This window comes from Notolepis coatsorum (genome assembly GCF_963971535.1).
Source record: "Notolepis coatsorum genome assembly, chromosome: 5".
Lineage (NCBI taxonomy): Eukaryota > Metazoa > Chordata > Actinopteri > Aulopiformes > Paralepididae > Notolepis > Notolepis coatsorum.
Window position 1 is genome coordinate 138,930,611 of NC_140169.1, and position 12,685 is coordinate 138,943,295.

General features: G+C 46.1%; 2 protein-coding genes across 2 annotated transcripts in view; both read left to right on the forward strand.

Annotated features, from left to right (window-relative positions):
• Positions 1-757, forward strand: part of LOC311228382 (utrophin-like) — a gene marked incomplete at both ends in the record, with an annotated part of 22,636 nt that extends 21,879 nt beyond the window's left edge. The window contains one exon of the mRNA XM_084314290.1: positions 663-757. Coding sequence (XP_084170416.1) covers positions 663-757 — 95 coding nt within the window. The remainder of the gene's footprint in view (positions 1-662) is intronic.
• Positions 664-12,685, forward strand: part of LOC311229107 (utrophin-like) — a gene marked incomplete at its 3' end in the record, with an annotated part of 228,255 nt that continues 216,233 nt past the window's right edge. Inside the window, 10 exon segments of the mRNA XM_084315124.1 lie at positions 664-833; positions 1,768-1,801; positions 1,804-1,937; positions 3,632-3,760; positions 4,752-4,922; positions 6,618-6,707; positions 7,444-7,638; positions 10,027-10,164; positions 11,600-11,692; positions 12,340-12,534. Of these exon segments, the coding sequence (XP_084171250.1) occupies positions 795-833; positions 1,768-1,801; positions 1,804-1,937; positions 3,632-3,760; positions 4,752-4,922; positions 6,618-6,707; positions 7,444-7,638; positions 10,027-10,164; positions 11,600-11,692; positions 12,340-12,534 (1,218 nt within the window). The 5' untranslated portion in view covers positions 664-794.

Consider the following 12,685-nt stretch of genomic DNA (forward strand, 5'->3'; position numbering starts at 1 on the left):
GGGCCCAGGTACTCAAGAGCCGCTTTATCCATGCAGGCGTCATGGGGCACGGGGAGGGACAAGCAGGAAAATCAGATAATAATATACATATAAATAATAATATAATATATATAATTTTTTTTATAATAATAATAGTAGAATAGAACATCATAATAATATAATAATAATAATAATAATAATAATATACATTATTCTACCTAGTTTATAATATTCACATATACAGCACTCCTAGGGTTGTTCTCTCCTAAAAATATATAATTGGTCGCATAATAATCACTTTTGGTGTTTTTGATTTTGGTCATTTTGATTTTGGTGACTATTTTGAAAAGATACTCGAATCGACAAATCAATGTTCATATTACTGTCCTGCTGCAAATGATTGCAGTCTTGTAAACATAGACCGTGTTAAATCTTGTAAAAATAGAGAAATACCAGAGATGTACTTTCCCAAGAAATAACGTAAAAAAATAAAAGAAATAGAAATTGAAAACCACCTACATAAACACTATACAAAGTATTAGTCTTCTTAAGAACGGATTAGTCGATGAAGAGGAGGCAGCCCTGCTGTAAAATCAGCTGAACAACCAGTACCCAGTGTTTATCACACGTGATATGAAGACGGATAAAGACACCCGTCTCTCTCTCTCTCTTCTTCTCCCCAGGTGACGGAGGGGAAGCAGGACCTGGAGAAGGCTCTGTCTCTGGCTCAGAAGTTCCACAAGGACAGCGCCGCCCTGCAGGACTGGCTGACCCCTAGCGAGGCTCAGCTCCAGCAGAAGAACTCCTCTGGGGACATGCCTGCCGACATCGATTCAGAGATTGCTTGGGCTAATGTGAGTAGCTGTGTGTGTGTGTGTGTGTGTGTGTGGTTATGTGCCTCATCTTCAATTTATTGTGTGTGTGTTTATATAGACCTTTCCAGAGTTATTGGTTGATATTCCGTTGCTAGGGGAACGGCTTTGGCCCTGTTTATTTCCTGTCAGCAACCGTATTGACAAACATCGCAACAGGAAATACAAAGGGGCCTATTCAGAATGTTCATGTTGTCAAGTTAGAACAGGTCTATATGTGTGTGTGTGTGGTACTGTGGTTATGTATCTCATCTTAAAGTTGCTGTGTGGAACTTTTACATATAAATGAACGTCTGTCGTGTTTAAGCCCTTACCCAAACTAGTTCACACAGTGCTGATTGAGACCACCACCACCACCAGGGGACTCCATCTTTGTTTCTCAGTATATATACCAGAGCAGTGTCTGCGTAGACGTCCCCACGCCGGCACACCGGTAAATGTTAAATGGTGCATTTATATAGCAGCTTTTATCCAAAATGCTTTACAATTTGTGTTCCTCTCACTCACACATTCACACGCCAGCGGCGGAGGCGACCATGCAAGGTGCCGACCTGCTCATCGGGAGCAATTAGGGGTTAAGTGTCTCGCTCAAGGATACTTCGACACGCTACCAGACGACCGAGCCACTGCCCCCCCCCCCCCCCCCGTGATGTGTTTTGGTTAGTTTGCCAGAGACCAGAGATGAAGAGATGAACAACAAAAAATGCGAAAATGGCGGGAAAACCTAAAAAGCGTTTGAGAAAAGGATAACTACTTACTCTCACCGCCAGTATGTGGAGACAAACGTTTCCCGGACTGTGTCTTTAAACTAGTCAGAGGTATAACGGCACTGTATGCAGTGTTGAATGTATCTTGAGTGGTGTGTGTCTTAATTCTAAACCTTCAACATGTCTGCCATGCGTGTGCTTCTCTCCAGGGCCTGCTGAAGGAGTCGGAGCGTCGTAAGGCAGACTGATGGAGGCCAGCGCCGGGCTGCAGGCCCTGGTGGAGGGCAGCGAGGCCCAGCTGGAGGACAGGATGTGTGGGCTGAACGAGGGCTGGGGCCGCGTCCGCACCTGGACCGAGGACTGGCTGAGCACCGTGCTGGTGAGGACGTCTCTATATATGGGCGCAGGATGTATCGACGTCGATGCAGTCCAGAGAAACAACCGCCTGATTTTCACATTCAAGATTCAAGAGTTTTATTCATCACATACATACCAGGGCATACAGTGAAATGCGGTTGGGCATGCCCGCTTCGATTGTGCAATAAAACAATAGTAAATAGTAATAATAATAAAAAGATAACTAGAATAGACATGGTAAAATGTTAATAAATCACTTAAATGCACTGGATCCTATGTACATTCCTATACAATGTGCAGTTTTTCTTCTATGTCCCTATGCTATACTTGCTCTTACTAACTATACTATACAACAATTGCAACAAGTTATTTTCTTAGTGTCCTTTTCTTGTGTGTTTAAGCGTGTGTTCACACCTGAAAGTCCGTGGATAGTCCGGACTTTCTGGTGGACCAAATGTGAAAATGATACATTGTTTGATTTTGGTCTGCGTTCACACTACCCTGTTTGGTGCAGATCTAATTTGTTAACAAAGGACATGCTGTCGCCAAGTCGTTCATCTATTGGACTAGCACTCACAAATGTAAACAGTTGCCGACAGCGTCTCTTGTGATAAAGCAGAGAGATACTGTCATTACGAGCGTGGCGCAAGTCGACTAGAGAGTAGAGATAGAGAGATAGAGAGAGAGAGAGAGAGAGAGACTGTCCGCACGCGGCGCCAGTCTAGAGAGACAGAGAGGAAGAGAGAGAGGGAGGGAGGTAGAGAGAGAGAGAGGCAGAGAGAGAGAGGCAGAGAGAGAGAGAGGGAGAAAGAGGCAGAGAGAGAGAGGGAGAGAGAGAGGCAGAGAGAGAGGGGAAGAGAGAGACTGTCCGCGCGCCTGTCATTCATTTGAGTTGGGTCGCGCGCAAGCGGTCACTTGGCACTGTCAAGTTGGGTCGTGCGACCGCCGCCACTAGGCACCTGTCACTCATTTGCTCTAGATTAGATACTATAGGAGGACCATGGTTCGGTTTTGTTTGGTCCTCATTATAGTTCGGTTTGCGTTCATACCTGTACAAACCAAACGGACTATCGATCTAAAGGGACCATGGTCCACTTAAAGTGGACCAAACAGGGTAGGTGTGAACGCGCCCTAAGTGACCTGTGGTGCGTTTGTGTGTGTGCGAGTGCAGAATGTTGTGTTGTGTGTGTGTGTGTGTGTTCATGTGTGCTTGTGTGTGGAGAGATCAGTGTTCAGTGTTCTGATGGCCTGAGGGAAGAAGCTTAGCCGTAGTCTCTCTGTCCTTGTTGCGTGTATACGGAGGAGCTTGCCTGACCGCAGCAGCTTGAACAGGCACATTGATAACCTTTTTGTGTTTTAGATGCTCCCATGTGTTTTTAAATGAGGTGTATGTGCCCTGGGGTCATGAAGCAATCTTAGCCCCTAAGAGACACATAAAAGTCTTCAATTAAAAGTATGATAATCACAACAATCAGACAGGTTTTTATGTTTTTAACTGTTTAGAGTGAATTCCTAAACACATTCATAGATTTTACTTACCATGATATTCCTTTTTTTGTAATTATTTACAGTTAGTTGATGCTTTTTGTTACACTTTTACAGCATAAACTGTAATGTTCCTGGATAAAACAAGGAGCGTTATTCTTTTAATTGGCTGCATTGCATCTTTTTCATCTCTGTTTTACTGAAGTCTTTCCTCCCTGTTGTGTGTTGCAGAGCCACCAGAATGAGGTGGAGATCTTTGATGAGAACCTGGCCCACATCAGCACCTGGCTCTACCAGACACAGATCCACCTGGACGAGGCTGAGAAGCTGCCCTCCACCGAGAGGGAGATGGTGGTTAAGGTAAGAGAGAGAGAGAGGGAGAGAGAGAGAGAGAGAGAGAGAGAGAGAGGGAAAGGGAAAGGGAAAGGGAAAGAGAGAGAGAGAGAGAGAGAGAGAGAGAGAGAGAGGGAAAGAGAGAGGGGAGAGAGGGGAGAGAGGGGAGAGAGAGGAGAGAGAGAGAGATCTCTCTGCAGATTTTAATTCTCGTAGCTTGTTGTAGTTTTAGAATCCCACCTTCTCCGTCTTACACTTAAACTTCCATGGATATTTCATCCGTGCGGCTGACTTTTTGTTTATTGTGATCCTGTGCTTGTATACAACAGCTCCTCTTCCTGGGGGGTCCACATACAACATAAAACATTACATTACACACTGCATCGTTACTGTAAACTACATTACCTATAGACTGTGTGTTCGAGTTCAACAATCGATACCGTCCACCGAGATGAATATAATGAACGTATGGTTGGTCTGTACTGTGTAAACGGCTGGACGGATGCCCTGTAGTAGTAACCTGTGTGACGTCTCGTTAAATACATTTTGCTTTTGTTGCTGGTTGATTCTCCTCAGCTTCTCTCTGGTACTATACGAGAAGATAAATATAACACTTTTAAAACCCTTTGTTTATCTTTAAATCACACATTTAAAAATAACTTCATCTCACTTCAATAATTTTTATTGCAGAACATGGTATTTTCTCAAGCAGACAGATGTCAACACTGTAATCTGTGTTGCATGTACCTGACAAACTGAACCGTTTGTATTACAGTCATATTCCGACTTAACTGAATGCACATGTGTGTGTGTGGACTACTGTACTATTACAGGTATTGAAATTAACAATGCAACTTCCTTATAATTTTTTTTTATGAATAATTAAATATCGATATTTCGGGAAATGAGTATTGAAACCGTTTTAAATATTCAGAATTGATATGTATCGATTTTTCGATATTTTTGACAACACTACCCTGTAGTAGTGACCTGTGTGACGCCTCTCTCTCTCCCGCAGCGCGTCATGGAGGAGCTGGAGGACACCGGTCTGCGTGTGGACAGTGTGAGGGACCAGGCCATCATCCTGATGACCAGCAGGGGGCCGGCCTGCCGCGACGTGGTGGAGCCCAAGGTGACCGAGATCAACCGCATCTTCCACAAGGTGTCGCAGCACATCAAGACCGCCAAGGTGACGGTGCATACACACACACACACACACACACACACACACACACACACACACACACACACACACACACACACACACACACACACACACACACACACACACACACACACACACACACACACACACACACACAGCAAGGTGCACACACACACACACACACACACACACACACTTTAAACTCACAGCAAGGTGCACACATACACACACACTTTAAACTCACAGCAAGGTGCATTGTAAGGACAGGACTCACAGCAAAGTACACACGTACACACACACTTTAACTCACAGCTACACACACTTTAAACGCACAGCAAGGTACACACGTACACACACACTTTAAACGCACAGAAAGGTACACATGTACATACACTTTAAACGCACAGCAAGGTACATACACACTTTAAACTCGCAGCTAGGTACACATGTACACACACACTTTAAACACACTTTTTAACTTGCAGCAGTGGTCAAATATGCAATTTACCAAAATAATGGCATGGATTTAAATTTTTTGATACTTGATGCTTTTACACTTATAGGAAGAATCTGTAACGCTGTGAAACTGCGATCTCTAGTCAAAAGAGTCCCGCTTGGTGTTGCGCTTTGTTTAATTCTCTTTTTGTTTCGGTCTAATGTGTGGGATTGGAGTTTAGTAACTTATTTTCCACCGTGGCTTCCTCCAGAGCTCTCTTGGCAGGGCCCCAGGTGTAACGGCAATAGGTATAGGTTGTAGGAATGTGGCTGTAGGACAAGCAGGACCTTCAGTATGTTATTGCTTATTATAAATAATTGCTTATCGCTTACGGTATTGCTAGCTGCAAGGTCGCGTGGGTCATAAGCGCACTCATGGAATGCCTCTCATCCAATAACAATGTGAAATCAATCTTGTGTAATTATAATTCGAATCGTATTTGCCTCGTACATTTTGGCATTATACCAGGACATTGTCCTCTGCATTTAAACTCATCCTAACTATTTAGGAGCAGTGGGTGTCTCCTCCTGTGGGCCAAGTCCAGTTCTAATGCCAGTACCTTGTTCAAGGTCTTTTCTATGGTGTGGGAGGATACACCAAGTCCCCGGAGGAAACCCACACAAACATGGGGAGAGATTAGGGCTGTCCCCGACTAAGGATTTGGATGGTCGACTATGATTGGCAAACATTTGCCGTTAGTCGACTATTGGTAGAAAAAAAAAATTTAATATCTTAAATTTTAATTTTTTGATTTTTTATCATTCCATTTGGGCTGTGGGGGTGCTTAATGTCTGAAGGAGTCGACGGAAGGCTTCTTGTCCTCTGCAAAAGCATGCAATTGGTCCACTGATGGATACATCTTGATATTTGTCTAGTCTAGTGTGTTCATTAGATGGGTGAAATCCTCTTTCAGTGCCTCTGTGCCTGTTTTCGTAGGCAGTTAGCCTCTGGTATGCGTGCCATTAGCGTTAGCCACGCTTCTAGGCCTATTTTATTTTGGAAAGAATGATACAATTTTTTTAAAAATATTGTAATTTTTTATATATTCGACTAAGAGGTTGGCCAGTCGACTACGGCTCCTTTCCAACGATTAGTCGACTAATAGGGGTCAGCCCTAGGAGAGATCATGTAAACTCCACACAGAAAGGTTCAAACCCAGGAGGAGAGCACTGCTCCACTGCTCTGTGGTTTAATGTGACCTCGCTCCATGTCCTCGCCTCCAGATGCTGACCTGTCTGGAGCCCGGAGGGCTGGAGATCATGCAGCAGATCATCACACAGAACATCACACAGAACCAACAGCCTCTGGACCAGGTACACAGTATAAACACAATGAACAGAACCAACAGCCTCTGGACCAGGTACACACAGTACAAACACAATGAACAGAACCAACAGCCTCTGGACCAGGTACACAGTACAAACACAATGAACAGAACCAACAGCCTCTGGACCAGGTACACACAGTACAAACACAATGAACAGAACCAACAGCCTCTGGACCAGGTACACAGTACAAACACAATGAACAGACCACACACTCCCACACGGTGTGTTTATGGGGAGAGATCGACGTTTCAATTCCATGATAATTGATTTCACGATTCAAATCCGGCGGAAAGTCCTTGTGGGATCAGAACGTTGATCTCTCGATAAACATGGGTCTGGGGGCTTTTTTTTTTAAACGGTAGGATTGGAAGGAGCTGGGATCACTGATATTCTTTTTGAGATGCATACAGGACCAGAGCTTATTCAGACCCTGCAATTTATGGCTGGGGTTTATTCGCGTTCTCAATACGGTTTGGGCCCAGTAGTTCAGTGCAATTCAGTCGGCATAAATACATTGAAATACAGAACCAAAGCGTATTCACATCAGAATGGGAATCGTGCGTGAGGTTTTTCCAGCATAATCACAGGATTTGTTCTTCATGACCATTCATTTAATCATTCAATTAAAGAGGGTTGTATTATTGTACCTTGACTGGTCATTCTGTTAAGCAGGGGTATACCTGAACAGATCATTCAGTTAAACAGTGTTGTTCCCCAACAGATCATTCAGTTAAGCAGGGGTATACCTGAACCGGTCATTCAGAGCGAGCTGACCCAGCTGGAGATCCACGGCCAGGCCGCTCCTGGAGCAGCTCTGAGCCCCAGCGAGGTGCACGACTTCCAGGCAGAGCTTCAGGACCAACTCAGAGCTCTGGAGCAAAACCTGGACCCGGAACAACCTCTGGATGACGACAAGGTAAACACACTCTTGACGCAGGTATAAAAACATACAATATACTATACAGTATATAATATACAGTATATGATATACACAGTATAAATAATAATAATAATTCATTACATTTATATGGCGCTTTTCTAGACACTCAAAGCGCTCCCCACAATGTAGGGTGGAAATTGCCTCCTTCACCACCGCTGTGTAGCACCCAACCTTGGGCTACGCAGGCTCAATGGCTGCCATACACTGGCACCAGGCACAGTTAAGGGGAAGCCAGGAACGTCGGGGAACCCCCTACTCTTTGCGATAGGCGTCCTGGGTTCTTTAACGACCGAGATTTAGTCAGGACCTCGGTTTAGCGTCTCATGCGAAGGACGGCGCTCGCAGCTATACGTGTCCCTATCACCGTAACAGGGGCATTGTTACTGACAAGTCCAGAGGACAGAGTGCCCCCTGCTGGACAACAACAACAACAACACCACTTTCTGACAACGGCCATGACCGGGGCTCGAACCGGTGATCTTCCTCTGATCATGAGTCCGGAGCCCTACTCATGTAGCCACGCTCATGATGAGATGCACCAGAAACAAACGTTCCCCACTGGGAAATGAAATGAGTCTTAGTGGATATGAACATTGTCATGGTCAGTTTTTCATTGTCTTCCCATTAGGTTATCACTAGCAGTTTTACGCACGCGCGCGCGCACGCACACACACACACACACACGCACACACACGCACGCACGCACGCACGCACGCACACACACACGCACACACACATTTTAGATGCTTTATTTATGTCCACATACAGTAAATACAGAGTACATTAAGTACATAAACACAAACAGTGCAATTAGCTCATTGGGAGTCATTCAATTACGTTTGTGACTGTGCAGCATTCATCTTACACATACAATATTGACACAGACGAAAATAGTATTTCCATGAAACTATATCTACTCTATGGGTACAAAAAGCAACGCAGTCTCCAAATAGAGCGGCTACCAATAATGGCAGATATAGAGCGATACCTTGCTAACTGTTTAGCCTTTCTCTTGGAGATGTGGGCCATCTGAAGGCCCCTAGCCACCAGCTTGTGAACATGACCCAGGCTGCCAAAAATGAAAACTAAAAGTTGACACTTGTAGCCTATAGTTGTGAGATGTTCAGCTTGAGCTGCTGATATTTCAGCAACTCGGTTAAAAAGGCTTCCTCCAAAGGTGGCTGGGTTGCGCAGCGGACATTGCGCTCGTCACCAACGCAAGAGACACCGGGTTCAAATCCGGCTGTCGCCGTTGCCTCCGGCTTGGGCCGGCCGTCATACTAACTCAATTGGCAGAGTTAGCGGGTGGTAATCTGGACGTTGTGGACAGCGACTCCTACAGGTCGGTTGGGGGGACGCCTGCACAGCAGAGACAGGGAATGGCGGGGGTAGTGTGAGCCTCCCACACGTTACACCTCGCCAATGAGCAGGTGAAAAGATGTGACGGGCTGCCTCCTCGTGTACCGGAGGGGACACGTGATGCAAGCGGCTTCTATCCTCCCTACGACCGACCTGTGGGCGGCATATGCGAGCAACGTTCAAGACGGGGGAGGGGAGAATTGGAAACGGCGAAATTGGGATGGGAGAAAAATAAGGAGAAAAAGTGGATAAAAAAAAAAGGGCTTCCTCCAGGCTGTGGTAGAAGGTACAGCCAACCGCTACAGTAAACACGCACACACAAGCCAGATAGACTGCGACGGCGCCCATTTATCTCTTAACAGTCCGATGGGCTTTATGAGGTGTTCTTTCAGTGCAGACAGGGCTGTAAACAAGCGTCTCATGCCGAGCCAATGTTTGATCATACAGTCATACAGAGCCTATCAAGCCGGCAGCGCTCTTATCTTATCAAGGTTTATGACTCGACACATCTGACCAATCCACGGCAAGGTCAGTGTGTCAGGAAGTCTCTCTCTCGCTCTCGCTCTCTCTCGCTCTCACTCTCACTCTCACTCTCACTCTCACTCTCACTCTCTCTCTCTCTCTCTCTCTCTCGCTCTCTCGCTCTCTCTCTCTCTCTCTCTCTCTCTCTCACTCTCACTCTCACTCTCACTCTCACTCTCACTCTCACTCTCTCTCTCGCCCTCTCTCAAAAGTTATGTCTCTCGTTCTCTTGGTGTACTGCCTGATAACTCCTCTCCACATTAATCAGCTCTTTGTTCGCCCAGAGAACCACTTATAGCTTTGACACCAGAGTACGACGTGTTGATTATTTCAGCCTTCAGTAACACCTTCTCTCGCTCCTTGCTCGAATGATCCGAGATATATACGGAATAATAATACAGACTTCCTCGGGTACCTAGACTCTACTGATTGAGAGTGTTTGACCTTTGACCCCGGCGTCGTGTCCTCCCTCCCTCCCGCCAGATGGACGAGGAGAAGGCCGGAGTGGAGGAGGTGTTGAGGAGAGGAGAGGAGGTGCTGCTGCAGACGGAGGACGAGGGACAGAGGACGGAGCTGAGACTCATCCTGCTGAGACTCCAGAACCAGTACTCTGCTCACAGGGTGGGGAGACGCACACACACACAGAGACACACACACACACACACACACACACACACACACACAGACACACACACACACACACAGAGACACACACACACACACACACACACACACACACACACACACACACACACACACACACACACACACACACACACACACACACACACACACACACACACACACACACACACACACACACACACAGAGACACACACACACACAGAGACACACACACACACACACACACACACACACACACACACACACACACACACACACACACACACACACACACACACACACACACAGAGACACACACACACACACACACACACACACACACACACACACACACACACACACACACAATATTTAAAATTTTTATTTATTTTTATTTTGTATCATTCCATTTGGGCTGTGGCTTAACGTGCTTAATGTCTGAAGGAGTCGACTGAAGGCTTCTTGTCCTCTGCAAAAGCATGCAATTGGTCCACTGATACATCTTGATATTTGTCTAGTCTAGTGTGTTCATTAGATGGGTGAAATCCTCTTTCAGTGCCTCTGTGCCTGTTTTCGTAGGCAGTTAGCCTCTGGTATGTGTGCCATTAGCGTTAGCCACGCTTCTAGGCCTCTTTTCTTTTGGAAAGAATGATGATAAAAAAAATAATAATAATAATTATAAATATATATATTTTTTTATTATTATATTTGAGGTTGGCCAGTTGACTACGGCTCCTTTCGACCGATTAGTTGACTAATCGACTAATGGGGGCCAGCTCTAACACACGCACACACACTCCATGGTTTTGGAGGTGTTGAGCAGGAGGTTGTTGGTTGAGCGCCACCTCACTGCTCTGTCCACCTCCTGCCGGTAAACGGACTTGTCGTCATTGTTGGAGATGAGGCCCAGGATGGTGTCGTCGTCGGCGTATTTGAAGGCCTTGACTGACCTGTCCAGGGGGGTAAACTGGTGGGTGTGTGGAGGGAGAAGAGCCACAGGGAGAGGACGCAGTGCTGAGGGTCAGAGGGCGGGATGATTCACTGTTTACCTTGACTGTTTGGGTTCTATCACAGACACACACACACACGCGCACACATGCACGCACACACACACACACACACACACGCACACACACACACACAGACACATACTTTCATTAATTCTATTCATTCAATCTTTAATCTCAAAAGATCCCTTAGAGCAGGCTCTCATTTACAATGACGTTGAGAGGAACAATACATAATACAGAAAACACACACACACACACACACACACACACACACACACACACACACACACACACACATTTAATAATACTATTTAAATAATTTCCTTACCCAGAGGAAAGTTGTCATGTGGCATGTTGTCATCTCATTCTATGCATGCATTAATATGTGTGTGTGCGTGTGTGTGTGTGTGTGTGTGTGGTAGGAGTTGAGGGTGTTGAGAAGCAGACATGTGGAGGTCTCTATGGACTCGTCGTCATACAGCTTCACAGAACAGACAAGCCAGCTGTCAGAGGAGGTAGGCGGACACACACACACGCACACGCACACGCACACGCACACGCCTCATCTGACACGGTGCCTGCATCTCTCTCCCTGCACTTGTCACCACAGTGTGGAGGAAAAGGTTTCTGAACTACCAGCGCAGTCAGCTGTGCAGCGAGTTGTTAGCTGTCCTCATTAAAACCGAGAGGTGCTGCTGGGTGCCGGCTCGCTGGTTGGCACGCTGCTGCAGCAGCACCCAGCGGCTTCAGAGAGGAGAGGCCACTTTGAGGGAAGGCTGAGTGGAGAAACCGTTAACCCCTCACATGGGCCACAAGTGCATCACAATGGAGAATAACTATACACACTAATGATAATAATAATAATGTAATAGCATCCCTTAAAGATTGCATCTGTTATTTGGTAAGATGGATGACTTTGCTCTTGTGTAGTAGGTGATTATTGATCGATCTCTCTCTCTCTCACTCTCTCTCACTCTCACTCTCTCTCACTCTCACTCTCACTCTCTCTCTCACTCCATCTATATTTCTATCTTTCTCTGCATCTCTCACACTCTTATCTCTCTCTCCTTTCTCACTCTCACTCTCTCTCTCTATTAATATTTCTATATATATATCTCTCTATCTCTCTCTCTTTCTCTCCCTCTCTCCCCCTCTCCCCTAGCTCTCTCTATCTCTGTGTGGCCAGCATATGTCGCCAGTGGACTGCGTTGACTCGGCCGCTCTGAGTCCGTCGGACTACCTGCTGGACATCAACAAGGTGCTGCTGGCCATGGCCGACAACGAACTGCTGCTCAACTCCTCCGAGCTCAGCGGAGGCCTGTATGAGGACTTCTCCAGCCAGGACGACACACTCGGGGTGAGAGAGAGAGAGAGATGTGGTCAATGTAGGAGAGAGAGGGAGGGAGAGATAAAGATGTGGTCAATGTAGGATAGAGAGAGATGGACGTGGCCAATGTAGGAGAGAGAGAGGGAGAGAGAGAGAGAGAGAGAGAGATGTGGTCAATGTA